Raw genomic sequence first — 23,773 nt, forward strand, 5'->3', positions numbered from 1 at the left:
CCTTTTCTGCTGTCTTCGCTGTCCGGTTCTGTGTTACTTCTAACAAACCTCACTGAGTCTTCTAAACTTCATACCTTTGTTACAATCTTTCTTCTCTTCTTTGCTGACTTCTGCTTCAGTTACAGCTCTTTAAAATGCAGCCTGTTCCTTCTTACACTTCAATACGAATCCAAGTGAGGTTTTTACCTGCTGGAGGGCTTCCAGCATCTAAATATTTCTACAAACAAACTCCCTGTGATAAAGGCTGTCTGTTATCTTTGATTAAAAACAAGGTCTTTGTTGACTGCTACATAGGTGAAAACACATAGCCTCAGGCTGGTGGATTTTTCTTCTTGGGAAGTGAGTATGGCCCTGCTTTGGGAGTGGACCTGCTGACCTGCAGAGATGCCTTCCAAGAAGAATTGTGCTGATCATTTTCACTAGCAAGAGAGCGTACTTACAAGTCAGAGGAACGTAATGGTTTAAAACGCGTTATCGCTTTCTGTGACTTTTACTCAAGATCATACAATGGCAGAAGGACTTTCTGGTTAACAACGACTTAGTCAGAGAGTTGAAAGGGATAATAAGTTCTGCGCTGATGACTTTATTGGCAGAAATAATTCAATTATGTCGGTTGTGATATAATCGTTCTGGTGGAATTTTGCCAGAGATCATAATTTTATGGAGTTCACTTAATTGACAGCATGTGAGAACGTCGTGTGACTTTGAAGCACTTGGGGCAACAATTAGTTTTCTCTCTCTCTTTTTTTTTTTTTTTTTTTTAATCTTTTAATCTTTCATTTGTTCCAAATCTGTTCCTGGCTGGTTGTGTTACTTAATATCATTTAAAGTGCTGACTTGGAGGAGTAGCACTCTCTACAAAGATAGATTTGCAATAAAACTTAAATGCTTCCACCCACCTTTTAAATCACAATATGTAGAGGAAAGCATTTGACAGAAATAAATGGTAATAATAGCAATATGTCCATTTACTTTTGCATCTTTCTTTTTTTTTTTTTCATTTATTACTGCTTCAGTATCCTTTACCTTGTCGGTACTCAAGGCGTGCTATTGAGATGCAGTGCATTTTGTTATGATTACAGCAATGTGATGGTTTTTCTCAGTGGCTTTCTTTGAGTTTGTAGATGTGGTAAGGAAGACAGATTTAGTTGCTTGCGAAAGAAAGTGTTGGAAATACATAGATGTTTTCTTTGATAAGTGTTTGTCTGATGCATGCCTTGCTACAGCATTGGGGATCCCAGCTGCTGTGGCCAGGAATCTCATCTGGAAGGGGATGGGAAGTTCTTAAGAAATGGAAAAGACGGGTTCTGACCAGAAGTCTTGTTACTCTGAGCTTGTCAAGAGAGCTTCAAGAAGAATGCTGTTTTCTTTCCACTGCCCATCCTTAGGCTAACTCTGCACTGGGAAGCCCTTTCCCTTCTAAAAGAGTGGGTAGTTTCCAGGTAGGGGTTGGTAGTGAACTGCTGGATGAATGGAAAGCTGCAGACATCTGCAGGCAGGATGGTTTCCCAATTAGTTTTTCTCACAGTCAAAATGATCCGTGAAGCTCCTCAGGACCAGGTTAGTGAAAAGAGATGTTGCAAAAGAAGCTGATCTTTTAGTTTTTGTACCAGCCATAGCATCATCATCAAAGCTACAATACCAAACCCAGATATGCTCAAAGTACACAAACAGGCTGATGGAATCATTTTCTCCCAGGTGAGGCAGTTTCCCAATCAGCAGAGCTACATACCATTTTGAAAGCTTTAAATCCAATATTTACTGGTTGTGTAGGGAAATGCACTTATATAGAAACAAATACATTACAATTCACAGGTCTTAATCCTTTTAGGGGTGACCGGTTTCTGAACAACTTAGGGCCATCAGTCATGTTAGTGAGTCAGCCAGAGGATTACTGGGTGCCACCAAGATTTGCAGTTGCTTTCTAACATCTGTGCTTGGCAAAAGGGCTGCGTGCTTTTAGTACTATTAAATATTTGTATTGTAGGCGTTCTTTGAGGCTGGCCAGGTCCAAGAAACGGGAGTCTCATTCACTGTGGGCTCTGAGTCACGCTCTGAGCAGGTTCTATATTTGCACTGGGAGGAAGGACAGTGCTGCAGGAGGATCAGTGTATGATCATGTAGTTAATTATAGATGGTGTCTTAATGCTCATTCAGTGACGCCTGGCTTAAGATTATGTGGCCCTTCTTTGGTTTATCACTTTTCCTATTTGGTTTAATGCTGTTAATGGTTACTTTAAGTATGCCTTGGCATGTTACAAATGTAGATTTGCTTGCTATGGCACTTGGAAAGATCTTTTTTTGTCATAGCCTGTGTGATCTATGGGCTGTTCCCTTGCGTTGTTGCCCTCGTGCTTCTGTACTTGCTTTGCATGCCTGCATGCCATTCTCTTACTCAGTGCAATGGAAGCTAGAGCCTGGTCACAATGCCACTTCTGTCCTCATTTCAACTTCATCCTTCTAAAGCTACTTTCAGAGATACTTTATCCAGAAGAAAGCCCACTATGGGTGATGGCTGTTCTCTCTACCTGCTGCCATAGTCAGCTCTCAGCATTAAAATCTCAGCTGATGAATGGTGGAGGAAGCATCCCAGGCTTTGATGGTTTTTTTTCCCTAGGGAAAAATTAATAGTGTGAATAGTGTGAATGTCTTGCAAGTGATCCCCTCCCAATCAGAAAAATGATTGAGATCATTATGGTTGATCACAGTAACATATTGCTAATGTACCTAATAGATTGTGTTCTTACAGTATATGGTAAGCAGTTTATATTGCATAGTTCTGGGATTTGTAGGCGATAATGAAAGTGAATATTTTTTTTCCCCGTGTGCTCTGCGCACAGGAGTATCTTGTGCTGCTATTCACGTGTTTTTCCAGTATTACAGATTTGAGAGATGGAACAAAATTGTTTGAATATTTGTGCTAATTTCCAGGTTATCCTCAAAAGCGAAAGACAAAGAAACAGAGTCTTCATCAAATAAATAAATAAAAACAAAAGCCAGAAATAACAACCTTCACCCTGCAAACTCAAATGAAACTTAATCTGGTCTTTGAAAAGACCATAAAAGCGGAGGGAGCTGGGGCTGGGGGAAGACACAGATTACTTCTGTTTGTTGAAATTTCTTTCCTTCAGAGCTTTAATAACAAAGAAGAGAAATAGAGCCCCTTCCCCTCACTTTGTTTCTGGAGTGGGAGGTTGCTTTGAAAGTCCATGTGTGTCTGTGTGCGCTACTTTGCCATTAAGCACTGTAATAATAGGCAATGAGCTTATTGGAATGCTGGGACCATTGGGTGTCCCTGTGCTGCTTAATGTACTTCACGGGGTTGGTATTTTCCTGACACTTGGTTATTTATTCCTTCTTCAATTCAGGCTTTTTTCCTCGACTTTCTATTAGTGACCTTCTACTTAAACTCTTTCAATCTGTCCTAATTGTTGGAGCATTTCAACTGTTTTAAAACGAATCACAGCAATTCAGTCCTTGGGCTTTTTGTTCACCACATCAAACTTCCCATGTGTGGTTGGGATCTGAGTGCTATCCCACTTTGTTTGTTCTTCTTAGCTCATTTCATTTCCATTTCAATTTTGGTACTTTGGAATTCTTGTATGAGTTTCTAACATGTGTCTCTTTTATCTGACTTCGGGACTCATGTATTAGATGCAATGTCAGGAGATGAAGAAAAGAAAGATGTTAGAAGTCAGGAGTACAGATATGACTGAATCACAACTTGCTTTGCTATGTGCAAGCAAAGTTTAAAAACTTAACATTTGGTGCTTTTCAAAGAGCCTGTTTCCTGAAGCTGGAAGTAATTACGAACCAAACTATGTGGGAAAAGAATGTAAAGCAAAAAATATGAATGGCTGGGCATTGCTTTGAGCAGTCTGCACCAATAAGTCCATGAGGAAGAAAGCTTTGTAAGAAAGAAAAACGTTCACAGTAAACCAGTTTTACCTACAAGTGAAAACAATGGTAGTGTATTTACAGAAAAGGTCGAAGTGTTCAGTAAATACATGGGCTCTTGTTCTGTTTGGATGGGAAAAAAGTGCTTTCCTCAGCAACAAGAGCAAGGACAACAGCAATTCAAGCAGCAGGTACCTGAGTGTTTACACTCTAACATTGTTATATCTGTTGATTTTTGCAGAAGTCTTTAAAGAAGTAGCTGAGGACTTTTTGGGCAGCTTGGGATGATTTATAAATCTTCCATCTCTGGGGAACTCCATATTCTTGGCAGAAAACTGATATACAGATATTTTAAAGGCAAAAAAATGATGACCCCGTGAGCTTTTCAGACACTCCCCACCCCCCCATTTGTTTATTTTTTAAATTCTGAGCACAATAATGGTGGCCAATATGAATTTCCACACACACACACATGCAAAGCATTACATATAGTTCAAATTGGTGTGCATTTCTTTTTTGTTGGGTGGGCTCGCTTTTCAGGTGAGCATCCACAGAGGTAACTGGTAGGCATGAGATTGGTTCTTTCTTCATACATGTTCCTCTTAGGACCAGGCCTGCAAATTTCTTTCTTTCAACTAGCCAGACTGGTTGCATTAAAACTGGAAAGCCTACAGAGAAAAGTCCCAGTTCTTTTTTTCCCCTACCTATCTGTGACATGGAAGACAGGACTTCATAGTTTATTAATGCAGTAGTATTAGTCTAACAGAGTGTAATTTGTTTTTCAGAGTGAGTGTGATTACTATTAGTTAACTTCACAAATTTCTGTTCATTGTTGTTTGAAGAAGTGTTTTTGGAGTTGTTGCTGTCTCAGAAGGGTAGTTTTACTCGATGCCACGCTGACTTCAGGAACAGCCTACAAGCTCACAAATAGCCAGGACTCTTCCTATTTCTTTATTCTCTTGGAATAACATTGTATAATAAACCAGATTTTGCATTCTTCCTCCAGATACCTTCTAAACCTCAGAGAACAGACCAATTCAACCAAATACTTTTGGCTACCGTCTGCCCTGGCTGCTGCATATCTTCCTACTGAGGCATTCTTACTCTCGGAATGTGTTCTGGAAGTTGAATAAATGCATGTGACTTAATGGATTGGGCTGTCTATGCATAGATCATTCTCAAAATTCAGAAAGTTTAAAAAGTTAAACATTCTATGCTAAGATTGTTATGGGAATGTCCCATTCAAATTCTGGTTAGTTATACGTCCTATTGCAAGGAGTAAATTTTCCATAGAACCATGGGTTTTGGTATGAGTCTGCAGTGCAACGCTGGCATTAATCACCACGTTGCTGATGATTGGGTGTATAAAGGAGCAACGTGGAAACAGGTTGCCGCCTATAACAGGAGTCACAGGCTTCTCATTAAACTGATGCAAAAGTAGCCTCTGTTAGAAATCCCTAAGGTGTGGATGTAACCAAGCATCTTATCTTCTGCATCTGCCAGATTAGGTGTAGGCATTGCTCTTCTTCCAAAGAAATCTGCTTCCTTCTGTTTGCCTTGAGAAATGTTCTGGGGAATCCTCATCTGCCCTCCCCGAATGGCTGACTGGAAATCGTGTGTATTCTGTCAAGGGAACACTCTAATGTTTATCAAGCCTGCCTCTGAAGCACGTCGCTCTGAAAAGCACTCTTGCTGTGGTATCTAGACACACTTTAGTTGTCAGCTCATCATTTGTATTTTTGTGTCTGGCTTTATGAATGGGGTGAATGGGAAGAGACAGTTTTACTCAACCTGCCTCTGAATTTGTCTCCTGCTTTGCTGCAACTTGACCAGATATGTCAAAGCTGTGCTGGTGTGTATGTGCTAAAAATTAAATGCTAAGAATATGTAGCAGATCATCAAGGCAGGGGATGGATTGGTAGAACAAATGCGCAGAGATTTCTTGCTTGTTGCACTTTGTAGCTTTCCTCTTCTGAAGATGTCAGCATGGTACTTAAATTACTTGGTGCATGTTTGAGTCCATGGCATGTCTTTGATACAGGCGAGTGAAGACAGCTTTTCTCAAAATCACTTCAGAAAGAAGAGTGCAAAAAAAATTCAGGGCCCCGTGGCTATTTATAGCATTTTGTAAAGCTATGGCTAAACCTCATTCCCTGATTGTGAAGTCGTCTCTTTGTGCCATCTAAAGTAATAATTCACCGATGAGCTTTTTTCCCCTCTCCATTTCAATCCAGACTAGGAAAGAAAAAGAGAAATTAAAGTATGTATTCTGATTCTTTAAGAGGAATTAGTTCTTTATTCCAGGTCATTCAAATAAAGGTTTAGAAAGCAATCTTAGAGGCAAAACAAATCTAGATTTGCTACCACGTAGCTGAGAGATTCTTCCAAGTGGGACTTATTCCTCTAAGGGCTTGGTTTCTACCAGCTGCATCTGAAATATGATGGCCACTAAGCACTGTGAGTTACTCTGAAGTCAACTGCTCCCTAGGATGGTTGTGTAATGAGATGAAATGAATGGAAGAGCGGTGATGCAGTGGCACAGCTTCCCAGGGAGGTGGTGGGGTCACAATCCATAGAGATGTTCCAGATCTGTGGGCATGAGGCACTGAGGGTTGTGGTCAGTGGGCACGGTGGAGCAGGTTGAGGTTGGACTGGGTAATCTTAGAGGCGTTTTACAACCTTGGTGATTCTATGATTCTGGGATCTTGGAGGTCTTTTCCAACCTTATTGGTTCTATGATTCTGGGATTCTATTCTATGAAATTTTTTGGATGTAAAATTTGGTGATTAGAACCTTAGTATAACTGATTTCCTCATGTGGTGGTTAAAACTGCTAACCTGCTGGGGTTTAACAAATCTACTAAACTGTAGTATCCATGAACTTAAAACTGAGATTTCAGCTGTGATGCTTCAGGAAGTTTTAATCTATTTTTTTTTCCCCAGCTCTAGGCTTTGGAAAGCTATCTTTGTTTTCAGAGGTACTGACTCCTAAGAGCAGGGGATTACTGTATTCTAATTGGATCGAGTTATTAGTTTTCATCCCCATAGCACTTCTTGGTCTTTCCTAGACCTGCACTGCTGGATTCATTACACTGCAAAGATGAAAACACTGTTCGTGATCCAAGGAAAGCACTGCCTGCTTGTAGGTATAACAGATGAGGAGTGGTGATGAAGACAGAGAGTTATACCAATAAAATTATGACATTAGAATTTATCTTCTTGAATTCCTTCAGCTGGGCAAAAATGGTGAGCGTTTTTATTTTCCATCAGAGTTTAATTAGCTCATCTTTTATGGCTGTTGTGCAAACTGTGAGTGTTTAGAGGTGTTTAAGTGGAGGACGGCAGCATTTAACTTGCTGAAGTTCTACAAATTGCACGTTCTGACAATAAGGAGTGTTACTATTGCTGAGTTTGGGGGAAATTGAGACCCTGCTCTTTAAACAGCTTTAAACAGGGAGTGATTTGAGTAGGAACCTCTTTGCTTGCTGAGTCCATTTGAACAGATTTGCTTTCTTCTCTCTGCAGCTGGTCTTAAAGGTAAGCTGGAGCAGAAGCAGAAATTGTTTAAAGAAGGAAAAAAAAAAAAGAGAAAATGTTTTTTGTTGTTTTTTTTTTTAAAAAAAAAACACAACAAAACGAACAAAAAAAAGGAGATCAGGAAATCAGTGTTTATTACTCAATTTGTTGAGTAGCAGGCTGCATAAAGTCAAATGCAAAACGTGCCATGGACTTCCCTTGGATCTTTACCTGTGTTCTTTGACTCTGGTTTTACGAACTCCCTGTTTGATTTATTTACTAGTTGAAAAACTCCTTTTTAGCCTGGCTGTTTCTGACTCTTGTCTGCATGAATCCAAACATATTGGGTATTTTTGGAGCTGATAAAAGGTTATTTATCCAGAAGCCCCAGGCAGGCTACTGGATTCTGCGTCTGTAGGAGATGATGCCACGATCCAGACTGCCTGAAAAATAAATGTCTTGTTGGTTTATTTCTTAAGGTGTTCATGTATTTAGCACTGTTGTGCACACAGAATTGCAGGGGTTGGAAGGGACCTCAAGAGATCGTTGAGTCCAGCCCCCAGCTAGGGTAGCTACCCTACAGTACGTTACAATGATCTCATCTGAGACTCCTCCTTCTGCCTTGTGATCTAATTCCAGGATGGGGATTGTCTTTTTGTGTCAAAGATATGGAATGGAATTCAGTAAGGAATTAGGATCCTCGTGCCTGTTTTATGAATGGAAAACTCTTTGTTTGTGCAAAGATGGTATTTCACAAAGGGTGGGTGACGTTGCTGCTTATGTTAGTGGTATTTTGCTTTCTGTGTCCCTCTATCTAGTGGGTATTTCCCAAAGATAACGCTGATGTTCTGTCTCGCCTTCATCCAGGGCAAAGTAGATGTGCTGTAGGTTTTGGTGGAATGCCTTTAAAATGTTGTTTTCCTGAGACAGTTTAATGTAACCTAATCTTCTTCAGCTGGTGTTCTTGAATAGCCCAAATAAATAAATAAGTGTACTTGTTGATTTTCTGTGCTGTTAAGAAATTAATTTCACAAGAAGCCCCGGTTCTTGGTGGAGAAGCAGAACAGGACATTTCTTTTAGTGTGCATCATATCTTTTTTAGAAAGAGGGATTTGAACCATCTCTCCTCCTATCCAGTCATACAATGTCCTTGAAGAATTTGCTTACATACTGCAGTAACATTTGAAAATATTTACATCTGTTTAGCTGGCTGTAGTGATAGATGCATTTCCTGTCTCTTTCAGTGTAAGCATTCTGCTTTTCCTCTTCTTTCTACCTCCTCATTCCTTCCTTTTGTTTGTTTAGTTTTTCCTCAGCTGGTCTAGAAAAACAGCGAGTGTCACATGATCCATCCATGTAATCCTTTTGAACCAAAGTTTGGAAACTCTTAACAAAGCTATAATCAGAGTTCCTCAAACTTCTGCTTGTTTCCTAAACAGTGCTGCCCTACTGTTAAATAGGGAGCAATAGGAAGGTCTATCAGCTCCCCTTCCTTCCTTAAATGCCTTGAGGCCAAGGAGTTGCCAGTTGTCCAGATGACGTGGTGATCATGGCTGTGCCTATTGCACTCTGATGTGCAAACATGCTTTTCAGTCCCCGGATGCTCCTGGGGAATTAATTGCTATGTATACTCGACCTGCTTATTATTGCTAATGACCTCTGTGACTCAACAGTATTAGCTGAAGGAATATAAAGGAAGGTGCATCCCCAGCCCTGCTGAGGGTGCCCTCCCTTGCCTTTACTTGGACTGTAATGCTTGCCACGAGGTTGGCAATCTGTGATAGGAGAACTGATGGCACACTTAGGCTGCATCTTCATTAATGTCTTGGGATACTTCTGGCCTACATTGTGCCGTGTCTGTGATGGGTGCAGCTGGCCCATGGAGCCTGACTGGAAATTCTATTTGAGGTAAAATGCTCTGAACTTTGGGTTGTGTGGACATGGGATTCTTAGCATGAGCTGCTTCGATTTGCCCTTTTGATGTGATCTGTCCTTTTTATGCCAATTCTTTATCAACAATTCACTTTGTGAATCTGTTTTAATGATATAAGACTCAAGGTATTTTGGACCTCAAGGCAAAGAGTTAGCATGTTGCTAAAGAACTCCTTTTCCTTGTTTCATATATATACCAGTACATACATCTTGCGTGCAAGAGTTAAACAGGAAAGTTGATCTCAAGCAGATGAGGTTTTTCACTATTGACGATTTAAAGTCCATGTGGAAGATGAGGCAAAGTGTATCTCTTAAACTGGATGTTGTAATATTCAACTATGTGAGCTTAGTTGCAGGCTTTTCTTTTTTTTAGTAGTTCAAACACAGTTTTTACTACTCATTTCTTTTTTTAAAATGAACTTAGCTTCCAGCCCAATGAAGATGACACGCTGTCTCTGATCAGGACATGATGAAGGAATTAACCATGGTGACACTTTCATACTTGAGATTAAAAGATGACACACATCTGCCAAATTCAAGAGCAGAAGGAAAAGTCTCGTTCCTTTTTCTAATCCTCTGAAAGCAGCTGGATTTTTAACTTATCCAAATTGTGAAATTTTGTGAAGATTGATGGTCACATAACAGCGTAGAGAAGCACAGAAAATTTTAAGGAGGAATTCAGGATGTGTGTTAGTCTAATAGGAGAAAGGTTGTGGGGGAAAAAAGTCTAGTTTCCTTTTACTGGAAAGAAGCCAGTTGCTTTCCTTTAACATCACCCTCATGCAGGCACTTGTTTAAAAAATGCATATGTTTACAGTTACTGACTATGGCTTGTTTCCTTCATTCATTCTTGAGAAATGTAGTATCTTGCTGGCCTTTTTTCCCTGCACAAAGCCTGAGGAAAATTTGAGGGTCTGTAGTGCTGTTTGATGGCTTGCTTTCTGCCATATCCACCAGCTCTTCAGCTGCCTTTAATCACCTGATGCTCTTACTATAATGAGGAGCACAAGCATCAGGAGTTGGAATGGGAGTGCTTGGACTTGGAAGGTGTAGAGAGGATTTCTACCATTCTTCAACAGAGGTCATAGTAGCCATAGCTCACCTACCCCAATAGCTTCTTTGGTGTTGGGATCTCCTTTGCTTCCAGACACAGTAACAGAGCTAGTGTGTTGGAGCCAGTTATTGGTAAAGCACTAAGGAAGGGATGTTGTTTGGTTTGGTACGTGGTTCTTGACTCCTCTGCTGTAAGCAGCAAGCAGGATTATAAATGAAGAATCAAGCATAAGCTCCTGTAATGCCATGCACCATGTTTTGATTTAGAAATAAGAAACATAATCACAAAAGTAGCAGTGTATGCAGTCAGTGTAGTGAGTATATCATCATCATCAAATGTAGGAGATGCTGATTCATGTATTTTAGTTCTGCATCCTATTTTTGTTACAGAACTGGGTACTTGCCAACAGGCAGTGTGACTTTGGAAAGCTGGGTTTGTTTGGGGCTGTGTTGGTCTCTCCCTCGTACCTGTAGCTTCATAGTTTGGGGCGCTTCACGCCAGATGCTCTGCAGGCTTATTTATAGAAGTGCAGTCTGTGATATCATGGAATCATAAAGGTTGGAGAGATGCTAAGGTCATCTAGTCCAACCATCAGCCCGTTCCTGTGATGGCTCTAAGCCATGTCCCTCAGTGCCATGTTGCCACAGTTCTTGAGCGCCTCCAGGGACGGTGACTCCACCAACCTGGGCAACCTGTGCCAACCCAAAATGGCCCTTTCAGAGAAGAAATCTTTCCTAATATCTAACTTGTACCTCCCCTGGTGCAACTTAAGATATTAGTTTGGATAGTGTCATGAAGTAGCAGAACAGTAGGCATCAAGGCTGTATGCAGCCTGATTCCAAACACTTGGCTTTGGGTTATACACTAATATAGGCTCGTTATTATGAGCATACAAGCAATGACTGCATGGCCTCAATGCATAAGCTGGAGTGCCAGTTCATCTTTCTTTGTACCCTTCTGGCTTAACATGTGGCTAGCAGAAAGGACATGAATGTATAAGGTGGTAGCTACAATGGGCAGCCAAGAAGTGTTCTGCCTCAGGCTGCCTGTGTTATGGACTTCACTGTGTCCAAGCAATGTGAGCAGCTCTGCCCTCCGGCTCTGAGCATTTTGTGGGCTCTGTGATGGACAGCTTCACCATCAGTATGCTGCGCTGTGCTGATTGTGTGTGCAGGGCTTTCAGCCTACCATTCTACAGAAACACCATGATGGGCATCTGAGTGACACCTTAATTTGATAATGAAAGCGCCATTAAATCAGAAAAGAGAAAAATGCCAATGATTGTGGCATAAGGTATTCTGCGTGATCACTGAGGTTGTTTGAGAAAGGCCTGCTGTTGAAATAGTTATACAAGTTTGCCAGCAATGACTCACTGTCGTGGTGGCTATGGATAAATTCCAGTTGCTTTGAGCTTGTTTTTGAAGATTTTGGTATTAAGGGTTTTTGTATTTTCCTTAAGCCAGAAAAATCCAGCAACACTTAAGTTTGCTTAATAAAAGATTAAAATTTCCCCCATTTCTTCATCTCTGAAATGTTAGCGTGTTGCAGCAAGCTGTGATCTGTACCCCATGCTGTCCCTTTGGATCGCATTAGGAAGGGATGTATTTCAGCACTATTAAAAGGTTCTATTTTGTCAACGGCACCTTTCCTTCTGATGTCTATTAATAAAGAGATCCCGACTAGAGTCTGAACAGATAGTTCACTGCATGTCTTTGGGATCCAGCTTTCCAGATGCTCACTTCTTAGATATTTTCTCATTTAGAGATCTGTATTACAGTGTCACTTGTGGAAGATGAACAAGTAGGTTGGTGTTCTAGGCAATATCTGTATGTCTATCTATATATATAGAGAGAGAAATATAATCTTGGCTGTAAATAAATGACAGTATAACCAGTCAAGTGCAAAATCTGTGTTAGAATTAGAGTTGGGTCTATGTTATCGTAAGTTTCTTCCCATACTTTTCCTCTACAAAGGTTTTAACAAATGAAATACATACAGTTACTTTTTATTTTCTCTAGCTTATATCCTTTTCCAGCTATTGAATACTTAGTTTCATTCATGAGAAATAGTCTATCCTTTATAGATTAGGGATGCTTTGTATTTTATGTGCCTGACTGTAAATGAACTCTCTGTACCTTGATTGTCCGCTTGGAACTGGCCATGATCTCTTGGGAAGTGATCTCAGTACCAGTACAAGAAGGGGAGTTACTGCGAGTTCAGCTTGGATTTACTGACATTCAAATACAAAATCTGGCCAGCCAGGGTTCTGTGTGTATTACTGCTCACTGTCCTTCCAGGACCATGTGCAGCTTCATGTTGTTTACTCAAAATGCTTCGAATCCGTGCCCATTACCTCCAGCAGTAGTTGGCTACCCAACAGATGTTGGTGATGCCTACCAAAAAGAAAAGCATAATGGGCTGTTCAAATTTATTTTTGTGGATCTATTTCACAATATCTGAACAAACAATTTTTTTTTTTTTTTCCCCAGGTCACTCACTAGGTCTACAGTAATATCTTAAATATATTTCCTTGGGTTGCTAAATGCTGAACTGGCCTTGTTTCTGTACAAAAGCTAAATGGAGAAATATATATATATATATTCTGTGTTTGGCCCTGAAATTGCTAGCTAAGCTTGAATTATTAGGCACATCTCAACAGAACAACAGCAATGTTGCCTGTCTTGAATGCTGAATGCATCCCTTGATGACAGCCTTTTAGAACTCCTTGGCAATTTGTTTTGAGTGTTTGAAAAGTGTCTTGCAAGTAATACTTTTCTGTAATTTTAACTTTGATCATACTGCAGAAAAATAGCCAAAGCAAACTGCTGGTTATGCTTTGTTCCTTCTGAAATGCTGGAATCTGAAATTATGTTGTAATATTTTTTCTTCCACGAGCTTTCCCTTCCTAGGTATAAAAATCTTTCAGCAGAAGTAGTAGTTGAGTGGTATCTCAAATATCTTTAACCCTATCCATTGTTTGTTCTCCCATGATGCTGTATTGCAAGAAATGAATGTTCTTCTGTGTTGGCTGCTATTCCTCATAGCTGATATTTGGAAAAATCTGTAAGGAAAGAAAAATGACTTGGATGATTGCAGAAGCCAGTTCATAGCAGGGGAGTCTTGACTCTCTCATTTTTATATTATTATTTTTTTTTTTCTTTACAGGCCTCCAGAATTGGCATCAAAGTATGCAAATTTCTCTGAGGGAGTGTGCAAGCCTGGTTATGCATCAGCACTAATGACTGTCATCTTCCCAAAGTAAGTAATTTCCATACTTTCCTCAGTACATTCATCTAGGTTCATGGGCTAGTTGTCTTGATTTTAAGATTTCAGCTTATGGAAAAACTGATAATTATGTGCCAGATTTAAACTCATTTCTGCAAATACATTCATCTTCATTTTCAATTTGGATTCCAGAAGAAGCTATTTTCTTGCTAAAATCCAACATTTTTTCTCCTTGAGTGGATACTTACAGACCACTGTTCAGCTACCTGCCCCCAGTAGCTTACTGCATTGAACTAATGCTATGTAAATCTCCGACCTTTCTAGCTGCTTGATTTCTTGTTCAGACATTGTAAAGTCAGATTTGTGGTTCTAAAAATGGCATCTTGCTGGGGATTCCATGTTCTGTTGCTTCTCTAATATGACCCTGAAACCTCACTAAGGTCATCAGCTTTTTCCTGGATGTTGTTTACTTCTTTATTAGTAGAACTCAGTGTCAGATATATCATTATTTGATGTAGTATGGATGTAAGTATGGCTGACCAGTAGTTCTGCATATAATTGTCTTCTGAAACTTCTCACATATTTAAAGAACTATGCAAATTTAACATTACCAAGCCAAATATAATAATTTAATGTATTTAGAATTCTTAATTGCAAATTATCATGTTCACCAGATCTATGAATTGGAGCTGCATGTTTTTTTTTCTGTTTTAGCTTCTGTTTTCAGTTTCTAGTATCATTAGTAGAACACGATCTCTGAGGTTGACGTGAGGCTTGGTCCCTGCCTTAAAACATAGGGGTTTATTTTGTTTCTTTTATTTGGATAAAGCTGGTTTGGCTGTTTTCAAGCATGAATAAAATGAATAAATGTTTTCCCATTCTAAAGGCTCCTGCCTCTTTTGTGCAATTTTAAATGTAAATAGGCAAAATATGATGGAAATAGTTAAGATAGAATAAATATTTTTCAGAGGATGTAACTCTTCTTGATAAGTGCTTCTTTCATGGTAAAAATGCGACTTCTGACTTCACTAAGCATGAACATGCACAAGATGGATTAAAGAGCAATGCCCCAAGAAATCTTAAAATGCAGTTGCTGGTAAAGAAAGGCTGAATTAAGTTATTTTCATGGGGTCTTCAGTCAATTGGTTTTTGTTGTAGCAGCACTTACTGTCTTCATCAATAATCCTAGCTGGAAAAAATCCTAGGTTAAGCATGCAGATGATACATTTATTGGGGTGTGCTCAATAAATGATTGGGAAGTTCTAGAGAACAGTCTGGATTGCCTGATTTAGATGGCTACAGTCCAGCAAAATGTATGTTAAGATGTTTAAGTATGAAATAAGACATCTGGATGGAACAAATGCAGATTATACCTTTAAGATAGCAAGACTCTGTCTTGGAAACAGACTAAAAAGGTTTCCTGTAGTCTTAGCAAAATATCGTAGCTAAAACGCTGTTTCAGGGTCTTGTGTATATGCATAAGTTGAGAAATTATATTTGTGTGTCAATTTCATTACAATCTTTACAAAGAAAGGAAAAGATGAAAGCAAAGAATGCAACTCAAGTCTTCTGGAGTACTGTATCCAGTTTCAGTGGTGAAAGTCTGATTTGGGAGAGGAAACAGTAACGTAAACAAGGCTCCTTAGAAATAAGTCATCTTTCTTAAGCAGGAGTCTTATCCAAATGAAGAGAATAGGAAAAAGCATTAACTTTGGCAACGTTAAGTATAAACCATCATGGAGGAGGCCAGAAAATGTTGAGGAACAACTTTATAAAGGCATGAAAAATAATAAAGCTTTCTGTCTGTCAAAAGCAGAAAGTGTGCCAGAGATCCTGATGGGCTGATAGGTGATCCTAGTATTACATGTGAGCTAACGGAAGGTAAAGCCATAGCAGGGAAGTCATTTGCATTACTATTCATTGCAGGGTAGTTCCCATGTGGAGGCTGCCTTTATGGGGGATAAGCTGGGGGAAGCTGACAGAAGCTTGACATTTTGGAGCAAAGTGGCACAATGAATTGCTAGGAAAAGTTCTTACTTTGTGAAGGACTCAGCGATGAAGTTGCTGAGTTACACATGGTTGTGTACAATTGTTGCTTAAATTGGCCTTAGAATGGAAGAATGAAAAGCAGTAACGTGTCAGGCTTTCAAAGAGGGGCCCATGGAGCATTTGGGAAACTGGAAACTCTTAGACAGCCTGGTTTCTATATTAGGCACCTTGGTAGAAACTGTATAAAAAAGAAGAAAAAATGATTAGTGTTCACAAGAATAAAGACGATAGGAGAGTGGAGTCAAGTTGTCTTCTGTGGCAGGAAGTCTGGCCTTGTAAATCTGCTCATGTTGTTTGGATGGCTGGATGAGCATTTGGTGAAGGTGATTTAACTAGTACGACATGTCTGGATATTTTTGAAGAAAAATAAAGTGCTTAAAGACTCAAGAACTGTTGGGAAATGAAACTGGTTTAATCCTGCAGTGATTAGGTAGTGACTTGGTAAGGGTTGAAAACCGTATGGGGGAAAGAAAAAAAGGAGAAGGTTGGACAATACAGCAACTTTTCTCCTGCTGTCCTGTGGAGAATGTGTGCTGGGGTCTGTGCTGGTCCAAGTGCTCATAAAATATTTGGAACAGTAGATGAGTAGTAAAACGCTGACACATTTTTCCAGGTAGCAAAACCAAGAGCTAAGGGAAGGAAGAATGTCACAGTGATTTCACTGCACCAAGTGATGGGACAACAAAATATCAGACCAGGTTCAGTCCTGCTGGATGGGATGCAGTGCTTATTGAGAAGCTGCAAATATCTGGGAGCATATGTCTAATGGTGGACTCAGTTATGCCTTGCAAATCAGGAGGGAGATAACAGAAATACTGTGGATGGTTCCGTAACTTACTTGACCAGTGGTGGTTAAAATACTGGAGATATCAGAATAGTAATGCAGGAAGACCAAGAATGTGTTATCCCACCTTGCACCTCCATCTTCAATGATGGATCTAATTCTCTTCAACTAGTTTTGAAATGGAGGTTGGAGAATTAGGTATATATGGTGGTAACAAAGAATAAGCAAACACAGAGCTATTTCCACAGTAAAAAAAGATTCAATAGATTTCATCTTTTCAGACTGATGTAATTGGAGGGCAGAAGGTGTTGGTAACTGTGTAAAGCAGTGAACTCTGTGGAGGCTGTTTGGGTGATTCCTGCTTTCATTACAAGATTTCAGATATTAATTGAAATCAAGTTCTGTTGACCACGACAAGTCAACAGCCTATGGCAAGGAAATCTCTTGTTACAGGAGGCTGGAACCTAGACACATTTTGAGGACAGCTTTATATATGCAACTCATGGCGGTGGAGTCAGAACTGGGTGATTTTTTAGGTCCCTTCCAACCCAGGGCATTCCATGATATGCCCTGTTTTTTAGACTTTATGTCAAAGCAATGGCCAGAAGACAATGATGATAGAGCTAGATGGCTATTAGGTCTTATAATTCATCATGCCCATACCAGCTTTTTTTTGTTGTTGTTCTTCTTCTTTGTACTTATTGTGTTTTTTGCTGTAATTTTTTAAAAGCTACTTTGACATAAAGGCAGACTAGCATAGCTTTGTAGAAATGTGCTGCAGTGTGAGTCGTGACCGCCATTCTTCACCATGAGAGATAGGGCGCATCCTCTCAGTATTGCATCTCAGCTGGGTTTCATCTGGTGCTCACTGCACCCAGAGCAGTTCTGCTGCAGGAATGCAGTTAGATAACTCTTCATTTCACCAGACAGTCTGATTCTGCCACTTAAAAATGGGCCAACAGTCAATAGTGACTCAAAATGCCTGAAGTAAGGATATTGGTTTCTGAACGAAACAAAGAAAATGGCAAGCATCTTTGGTAAAATGGTATCACTGGGTCTTTATTCGGTGAATTAGACTATTTTTAATAGGTCTGAGGTCGTCTGCAAGTCTGGAGCTGGTGCTTTGACCTTTTTGTAGAAGGCACTCGCTTGTGTTTGTGTTAACACTGCAGTCTCCTGCGTGTCTGGCCTTACAGTGGAAACGATGCTGCCTGTGTGCAGTTCTTTCTTTTTCTATGCCCTATTCTTTATCGAATGAGAAAGGAGACCTCTGCCCTTGGTTTGTGGTTGACATGCCAGCCTGGGACAGTTCAGCTGCTGACAATTTTCCAACCACAAATTCTTATAAGCTGGCAGTGAGCACTAGAAATTCAAGGAGGCAGTAAACACGGGGAATGCAGCCTTTCAGCCTTGTGAACATATGCTTGGTTCGAGAATATGGGGAAAAGGTATTTAAAGAAAGGAGGAGTATCTGAAAGGATTTCAGAGTAAGGGAGGGCAGGCAAGCTTGATGTACAGCAGCTCGGTATCTGTTGTGACCAGAACAGTGGCTTCAATGTTTGTGATTCAGATATGTAAGACTATATAGCGCTGAGGACATGAGAGTAAACAGCTCTCTTGGGTGACTTGGTACTAGGAAATAATAGACATTAATAGAAACTTTTTAAAGTCAGTTCAGTAAAGAAAAAAAAAATCCATTTCATTTGTTTGGTTATTTTTGCTGCGGACTTTCTATGGATTAGCAACTGGCATATTCTTTGCATTTTTCATCTTTGGGTTCTTTTTAAATACAGCAGCCCACTCTGAGGAAAAGCAGCTCCCTCATAAACTCTGCTGGGTTTATATTTTCGTGCTGAATTGTTTCTTTGTACGTAAAGTTCAAAATGCTTTAAGCTTTCATATTGGTGGTGAATACATAATACAGATATTTTCCAGACGTGGAGATTTCAGTGGCTTTCTCTCCAGTCGTTCTTCTGTATTTTCTGCTGCTTGTGTTTCCTCATGGGACTTCAGGTCTGCAGGTCTCAGACTCCTGAGCATTTCTCTACTTACCCAGCCCAAAGTGTGCAGCTGGCACAGCCCCAGAGTGCCCTTTCCATTCCCAAATTTCCTGCTTTGTTGCCATTCAGAATAAAAATATGACTCTGTTGCTTAGAACTGACAGGTGTGTGGTCGGTGGGCATGGCAGGGTGAGTTGGGGTTGGACTGGGTGATCTTAGAGGGCTTTTCCAATCTTTGTAATTCTGTGACTTTGTTCAAGTCTATCTGTCCCAGTACTTTATGAATTACTGCCAGACGCAGCATGGGCTTGTATTGAAGTTGAAGTGTCGGGGCACAAGCTCAGTGCTCAGCCACTGCCAAGGAAGGTGACTGCTGTTTCCTTTTGGATCAGCTGCTGAAATAGAGCAATAATCCAGAGGACGGCAGCTTCACATGGTTTTGGAGAGCTTACTGAAGAAAAAGGCTGGATAATTAGTTTGCCACTGAGAGCTGCTATGTCATTTTGAGGCTGCTCCCTGACTGGAGCAGGAGCTGCCTTCTGCCCAGTTTTTGATCTCTTCAGGTACAGTGGGGAGTGCTCTTAATTTTATAGTATAGACACTATTATATATACATTTATATGCTGAGTTAGTTACCATCTATGAACAGCACCTTGCTTATTCTGCCTGTCTGCGCAGCAAGGACTAAGAAAATGTTGTTTGTTGCATTATTGAGGCTTGAATTTTGTGAAATAGTGCCTTTTGTCCCCCGTGTTTTGCTTTTCTCACTCTTTCACCTCCATACTTAGTGCGCTGGGTTTTATACATGGTTTGAAAACACAAAGAGGATGACTTTTCTTAAAGCAAAATTCTTTGTCACAGCTGACTGTGCTTTGGTGTATGGATAGCACAGCCTGTTAGAAGATGTGCTTTTAATGTTCAAGCCAGAATTGCTGTCTAAGCTGTTGTTGCTTTTTGTAACCATGGCAATTGAATTGCCTTTTGCAGTGCGCTGACTGCTTTCAGTCAGCTCCACCTGTATGGGCTCCAGGAGGAAGCTGACAGTTAAGTAGCAACATTTGATAACTGATGTGCAGTTTGTTGTGAACCACTGGTTTGGGTGGCAACCAAAGCTATGTTTAAAGAGCGTGGTCAAACAGCTCATCTGTCTATGACAGTTTCCCCGCATTCGTTTTTGTTGTAGGGGGCAATGACAGTGATTGCAGAGATGAGCGCATAGCTGTGCAAACAGAACTTTAGTGCTAGCACTTGAGATCCTGGCACTGATGTACCAGCCAGGAGCTTGTACTTGAGAACAAATGTATGTGACAACAGCTCCCTGCTGCCGTTTGACAGCCTGTGAAGATGTGCATGCTGCTGCCATCAGGTTCAAGATGGGGAAGTGGGGGGGTCCAATGCAAAAGTAGATTTAAAGAAGCCAAAATGATCTTGACAGTAGATTCTAAGTAGGGTCTGTTTTTGGAGCTGGAATCTTAAGATGAAATCCTGCTTAACCTCTCAGAATTAGTATTAGTAGTAAGTGTGTGAGAATCCATGTGATGAGCAAGCTTTGTGCCTGAGCAGTTTGTCTCCATAAGCTTTTTTCTTGAATCAAGACTATTAGATGAAAGCTGGGTTATAGGCATGTGGGCGTTATGTTTCAGGTTGGATAGTAGGAACAATTTCTCCTCCAAAAGAGCAGTGATACACTGGCACAAATGCCCAGGGAGGAGGTGGGGGGAATCCCTATCCCTGGAGGAGCTCCAGAACTGAGGGAACATGGTCAGTGGGCATGGTGAGGTAGGATGGGGTTGGGGCAAGGATTGCGTGAGGATCTGAATGTGTAGGAATCCATTTAAATGCTTATTTCGGTTATCAATGTAGATTCCATTTAAATGCTTTCTTTGCTTATCCGTGATCCATATAACGCTTTTAGTTTTGTTCTGATAATTTAATGTAGACATTATGAATAGCATACAGTTGAACTGAAAATATCAGTGTGTAGATTGAGCTCTTTATTACCGTGTTTTTTATGTATGCATGCCTTGACTGCTTTTCTATTACTCACGAATCCCCTCAGGAAAGCTTTCCTGTGTGTTTCTTGTTTTATTAAGACTCCAGCTCTCCAGTTCATCATTATTGGCATAGCCCATCATCTTCCCAGAGCCTCAGGAAGTTCCCTGGTGTCTCTGAAGCTCTGTGTGTCGCTGGTGTTTTCTCCTCATAAACAAGTGTGCAGCATCTCTCAGTCTCCTGCATTTGGTTGCAGAGCAGTAATTGATCAAAACCACAGCAGGGAGTTGAGAATGAGCAAGTTTCCTATTTGGGAGTAGATTTCAAATCAGTTTATTTTCTCTGCTACCTTTCCCTCCTCCTTTATTGCTGTCACACTTTGTTCTATTATTGAAATGTTTCAGGAGCCAAATGCTGTCACCGAGCCAATGTACACTGGCTGGGAATATGGATGAAAAGCAAACCTAATTGATGCAAGATTATTAGGCTAATTTACAGGGAGTCTGGGGAGCCCTCCAACTCTACATTAGGCAAATGAAGATAAAAACGAGAAAGATAAAAAATTCTCTTTTGACTGCAGCAATGCGAAAAGTCACTGGAGGATGTGGTTCAGATAATTCTGTAGAAGCTCTGACTTCACTGCAGCACAGGCAGCGTAAGTTGTTTTGGCTGTTATATTCTTGGTACCTTTTATTTTAATCTTAAGGTAACCGTGCACCAAAATAAAACCCACCAGTGGTTTGCTATTTTCTGTTTATTGTGATTTACCATCAATTTGAGACCCGTTGTAGTTCTTTTTTCTCTTCAAGTACTTTGAGTTGTTGTTTTACAAGTGAGTGTCAGGGCCGTAGCTTTCTCCAGTGCTTTACTCATAAAGCGGAACTAGCTCTCTTACGAGATCTGTTTCATTGTGATTTCCTGGAGATGGTTGCATTGACAGTGCTAATTTATTACTCTTCCAAGTCTAAACAGATGATGAAAGCTTCAGAACTGTTTGTATTTCAGATAATACATATATTCTGCTGTAGAAACCAACAAACCAATTGAAAGGCGGTCATTTTACAAGGTTTTATATATGTGACTCATACTTTCTAAATTGATATGCCACGTGTTTTGGCTTGTTTCTAATCTGTTATGTGTTCATGTTTACACCACTGCGTACTCTGGCATAGAAGTAGAACTGCACGGTTGGCAGAGATGCCGGTGTCATAGACAGATTGCTGAGAATTAAATTAATTTATCTAGGAATGAAAAGGCTTGCACTGAAAGAGAAGACTTGCCCATGAGCGAACGGTTAGAATACAAGCACTTCCTGAGGTGGAATTGCATTAAGTAATCTGAGAATGAGAAGCAAAGAGAGGTACTTGTAACACATGGGCTTTCCCTGTCCTGAAGCTGCCACTGGGCCTTGTGCTTGGGGTTCTGCATTGCAATAGAGTTCTTTGGGAAGCAGCTGCTGTGGTGGGAGCTCCGTTTTGGAAAGAGAGGGTAAACTGTGGGATGGTCTCGAGGGAAGTTCAGAGCTGCACCAGCTGCTTCAGCGGGCAGTGAATTAAGGATAGCAGCACAACTCTGCAAGCTTTGTTTAGATTTTAAGAGTTTGTTTGTAAATGTATAACTTGATGGCTGGGTTGGTATTTTAAGCTATGATATCCAGCTCCAGGCAGTCTGAATGTAATCTTTTGGCCAAACAGGCGGCCCTTTGGAGCAGGTGGGGGCCAACTCTCTTTTTTTTGCTTTTGATTTGTTTCTTAAACATTGTCTGTATAGTTGAGGCATTTGTAGAGGAAGATGTTGGCCCCGAGGCCCTGCTGAGCAGACTTGCACGCAGTCTGTGGTTGCTGGACTTGTGTCTGCTGCTCTTGGAACTGTGGAGGAGGGATGTCCAGTATTTGAAGGAGGCAAAGTACGCTTACAGGTTCTGGCTTAAGCAAAGAAAACAAAAATAAGAAAACCACTAACTTTTCTCTATGTTGTTTTTACCCTTGTTGTGGATTTTAGTCAGCACACGTACCAGGCATTTCTGCTTTGCACAGTTTTGATCTCCTGGATAATAACAACTATTTATGGAACAACAGGATACCAAACAGTTTATAAATGCTAGGCTTGTTTACTTCTGCTCTGTAACTCCTCGTTTCACATAGGGGTTTCCTCGTCTATCAAAGGTAAAGAAACTTGGCTCAGTAAATGCATCTGTAGAGAAGCTGTTGGCCTTTCTTGACCATGGTGTCCTGGTAAAAGGTCTGCTCAACCAGCAGAATTCTCCACCTGGGCTCAGTCAGGAAGGTACATTAGCAGGAAAACAGTAGGCTCCTTTTTTGAAAAGAAAGACAGAATTGTTCTGCTCCTCTCCTCCTAGGTCAGTGATACATGGAGTAGTGTGTGGTGTCTGCTCCTTGCTGGGTGTACAGGGGAAGGTTTGAGGTGCCTGTCACCTCCATCTCCTCTCTGCGAAGCAAATTCTTCATTCATTGGTGTTGAATTATTAGGAATTGCTATAACTGAGGGACTTCTAAACAATGTCCAGACAGGAAATGAGAGGAAACTAGAGTTAACAGGTTTTGTTGTTGTTTGTATAATAGAACATAATTTCCTCAGAAGAAAACTAAACTAAAGCCATAACAGCAGATCAGGCCTTCCCAGAGTATGAAGTTCAAGACCTCCTCTTGCAGATAGCTGCGTTCCTATGCTTTCAGTTATCCAACATAAGAGTAAACTGACCTTGATAATGGAAAACATGAAATAAATAATGGAAATGTAATGGGGAAAAGATAATTTGGTGATATTGAAATGCAGAGATTTTTGAATTATCACTTGTTGCTGGCAATAAGGTCTTAACTCACAGAATGTTTACTTAATTTGTTGCTGGTTTACAACAACTTCTGTTTGCTTATTTTTATTATTGGGAAAATAACATAATCAATTGTAAGTAATTGCCCTTTCTTCACCTTCCCCATGCTCGATTTAAGTCAAACCCCTATCTATCCCCTTAGCTAATCTCCCCTTCTGTTCATCATGGGAGATATGCTCAACCCTGCCCTTTGGTGAGTCAGCAGTTGCACAGGTCTAAGTGCTGCCTGGAAACAGCTGTGTTGGACATATGGCCACCCCTGGCCTCCTGACAAGTCATCACTGCAGTCTCCACCTACCCACTGTGTCGATGAATGAAGGCATTTGGCCACAACGTTGCCACAGTGCACAAATACATACACAGTAAATAACCAAGCTGACTGAGCAAAGTTGACCAAAACTACTAAAGAACAGTCCATGCTTGCCCACAGTAGAAGCTTCATGAAGCTTCAAGACCTCTAAGATGACCCAGGCC

General features: G+C 40.5%; 1 protein-coding gene across 7 annotated transcripts in view; it reads left to right on the forward strand.

Annotated features, from left to right (window-relative positions):
• Positions 1-23,773, forward strand: part of ST3GAL3 (ST3 beta-galactoside alpha-2,3-sialyltransferase 3) — a 138,748-nt gene that overhangs the window by 40,567 nt on the left and 74,408 nt on the right. For 6 of the 7 annotated variants that reach the window (XM_085512326.1, XM_085512327.1, XM_015870384.3 and 3 more), the window contains one exon: positions 13,564-13,656. In XM_085512326.1, coding sequence (XP_085368452.1) covers positions 13,564-13,656 — 93 coding nt within the window. Of the gene's footprint in view, positions 1-4,903; positions 5,000-13,563; positions 13,657-23,773 lie in introns of those variants that run through there. The other variant, XM_085512329.1, reaches the window with a different exon arrangement.

Source organism: Coturnix japonica, chromosome 11, assembly GCF_054131305.1.
Source record: "Coturnix japonica strain WE chromosome 11, WE-NBRP24, whole genome shotgun sequence".
Lineage (NCBI taxonomy): Eukaryota > Metazoa > Chordata > Aves > Galliformes > Phasianidae > Coturnix > Coturnix japonica.